The sequence below is a fragment of the Sylvia atricapilla genome, chromosome 2, assembly GCF_009819655.1.
Source record: "Sylvia atricapilla isolate bSylAtr1 chromosome 2, bSylAtr1.pri, whole genome shotgun sequence".
Taxonomy (NCBI): domain Eukaryota; kingdom Metazoa; phylum Chordata; class Aves; order Passeriformes; family Sylviidae; genus Sylvia; species Sylvia atricapilla.
The window spans coordinates 74054799-74057855 of NC_089141.1; the positions used below are offsets into that span (position 1 = coordinate 74054799).

Consider the following 3057-nt stretch of genomic DNA (forward strand, 5'->3'; position numbering starts at 1 on the left):
TAAATACATGTTAGCCAGCTTAATTCACAAACATTAGTCAAAATATACACATTACAAAAGTAAACCAAAAAAGAACTCTAAACTGATGGAGGATTTCTTTTTCTCTAAAGTTTTTTTTAACGCCATTTGCAATTGAATTGCAGTCGCTCTAAAATAAGCTAAACAGGTAGAGTACTCCAAAACACATATGAAACACTTCATGTTGGTGGGGAGATGGGCTTTCTTTTAAATGAGAATACTCTTCTGTCAAAGCAAAGCTCTGTTTCAATTCAGCTAAATAATAAATAATTATCACTCAGACAAAAAAAGTCTGATTTAACCTTAGATAATATTGCGATCCTTGAACAGTCTCGCAATATTTTTATTCCCTTTGAAAGGCATTCCTTTTTTTTTTTTTTTTTTCAGGTTAAAACTGAATCGACCGTGGGCGAAGTAACTAACAGAGTTTTCCATCCGAGACCTAACATTTCCACAGAGATATACAAATTTACAGTCTGAGGGCGAGACTTAATTAGGGGAGGGGGGAGACACACGGGGTCCGAGTCACGAGTCTTATCCTATGGAAATCATGACCCGCGTTTCTCAGTATCCCGTAGCAGCAGAGGGCAGAAACCCACGCGGGACAGGGCACGGAGCGGGACGGGCAGCATCCCACATGGCCGACATCCTTCTTCGCGTGGATCCCACAAGGGGCTACGAACCAAGGACAGAGCCACCCTGTCCATTCCCGTGGCCGCACCCGGCCCTGCCGTGCCGAGCCGGGGCCTCACTGCCCCCCAGCCACCCCCGTCTCTCCTCTCGGTGGCGGAGGTGCTCCAGCGGGACTGTTCTGGGTGAGCACCGCGCGGGGAGCAAAGAGCCAGGGAGGGAAAGCCGGAGCCGGCGGACGGGCATTACCCTCCGCGTCTGTCCCGAACGCACACTTCAGGGGGCAGGACGGATAGGGTATTTTCTTTTTTTAAATTTTTTTTTTTTTTTTTTACTTTCTGTTTTTATCCTCTTCTGTTTCAGCTGGGCTATCTGCACAGATCGCATGCAACATACACAACCTCTACCCGGGGCAGCGGGCGGGGAACGCGCAACAGGTCGGCCACCACCCCGGCGCTCCCCATCGCCTGCCCCGGTCACCCTCCGCGGCCCCGGCGGCGGCTCGTCCCGCTCCCCGTCCGCACGTATGCGCCGGTAGGCATCCAGGCGGGCACCGGAGCTCTGCGCGGGCATCCTCCGGCCGCAGGTCATAGTGCCGCGGCGTAGGCTGCGGGATAAGGGTCCAGCTGGGGCTTGCCCATGCCCGGCAGGAGGATGTAGGCCAGCGGCGGCTGCAGCCCCGGGCCGGGCCAGGCGCTGCAGTTGCAGGGGATCATGTAGCCCGGGTTACCGGGCGACGGGTGCGAGTGCGTGTGCCCCCCGGCGGCGGCGGCAGCGGCGGCGGCGGCAGCGGCGGCCCCGTGGAAGGCGCCCGCCCCGCTGGCGCCGGGGTAGCCCAACGACGAGGCGTAGGGCAACCCGGAGCCCGAGGAAGAGGAGGAGGATGAGATCTCGGCCATTTTGGAGCCCAAGTCCAGCAGAGAGTAGGGGCTGCCGGCGGCGGCCGCGGCGGCGGCGGCGGCAGCGGCGGCAGCCGACTGGGGGAAGAAGACACGGGCGGCGGCGGCGGCGGCGGCGGCTGCCGCCTTCTCGGGGTTGGCCAGGAGCGACTCGGGCACCAGCCCGCCGGCCGCGCCGGCATGCAGCCCGCCCGCCTTCAGCCCGTGCGGGTGCTCGTGGTCCGCCACGCCGCCCAGCCCGTAGGGCACGGGGAAAGCGAACTTGTCCTTCTTGAGCAGCGTCTTGGGCTTCCGCCGAGGCCGGTACTTGTAGTCGGGGTGCTCCTTCATGTGCATGGCCCGCAGCCGTTTGGCCTCGTCGATGAAGGGCCGCTTCTCCGACTCGGTCAGCAGCTTCCACTCCGCGCCCAGGCGCTTGCTGATCTCCGAGTTGTGCATCTTGGGGTTCTCCTGGGCCATCTTCCGTCGCTGCGCCCGCGACCACACCATGAAGGCGTTCATCGGCCTCTTGACGTGATCCACCGGCTTGGACATGGTGTCCCCCCGCCGCCCCGGCGAGCCACCGCCCGCCCCGCACTGGCGGCCGCCTCCTCCGGGATTGTCTCCCGCCTCCTCCTCCTCTTCGCCCCCGCCGCGGTCCGTTCCTCCAAAAGCAATCTCGGCGAGTGGCCAGGCACGGCGGCACCGACTCCCGCGGCTGCGGGGCGGCGGCAGCCGGTGGCTCTGCTCCGGGCGCGGGGCGCTGCCGAGCGGCAGCGGCGCCTCCCCGTCAGGGCGCTGCGGCGGGCGGCTCGGGCGGGACGGCCTCCGTTCCCCGCCTGGGCCTCGGAGCCTCTCTCCACGCCGCCGACCTCCTGTCCAGGGCTCTTCCTCGGAACACACCGCAGGGGACAGCGGCCGGAGTCCAGACGGGACCACAGAGAAGTCTCGACGGCAAGTGCAGGATCCGGCGGCAGGCGAGCGGCGCGGGGCGTGAGGGTCCTCGCTTCGCTGCGGACGCGATGCTGCACGGCAGTCCCTGGACGGGGCGGCGGTCAAAGCCCGCCCGGTGCCATCGCCGCCCGCGGAGCTCGGAGGGCAGCCCACCGCGGCGCGTTGCGGGGCCGGGCGGGACGGGGTCCGCGGCGGCTCGGGCGCTGCGGCTCGGGCCCCAGGGGGCGCGGGCCGCCCCGCTCACAGCCGCCCCGCTCCGCCCGAGGGGGCGCGGCGAGCAGCCCGCTCCTCGCACATACTCGCCGGGCGCCGTTCGCAAGCGGCCGCCGAGCGCCGCGGGCCTCCCGGTTCGCGCCGCCGGACAAACTTCGCCAAGTTTCGGCGGGATACGGGGCGCTCCGCCTGCCGCGCGGCTCCCCCTTCTCCGGCAGCCGCCAGGTCTCTCTGGGTTTTCTTGGCCGCCGACTCGGAGGGGCGGCGGGGCGGGCGGGAGCGGCGAGGGGCGGAGGGAGGAGGAGGCGGCGGCGAAGGCGGGGGACACACCTAATTAAAATCCTCGGCGGTCGGCGCCCGGCGG

General features: G+C 65.5%; 1 protein-coding gene across 1 annotated transcript in view; it reads right to left on the reverse strand.

Moving 5' to 3' along the window:
* SOX21 (SRY-box transcription factor 21) overlaps positions 1-2563 on the reverse strand; it is a 3302-nt gene extending 739 nt beyond the window's left edge. The window contains exon 1 of the mRNA XM_066313443.1: positions 1-2563. This exon is cut by the window's left edge and continues 739 nt beyond it. Coding sequence (XP_066169540.1) covers positions 1236-2081 — 846 coding nt within the window. The 5' untranslated portion in view covers positions 2082-2563 and the 3' untranslated portion in view covers positions 1-1235.
* Positions 2564-3057: the final 494 nt, after the last annotated feature.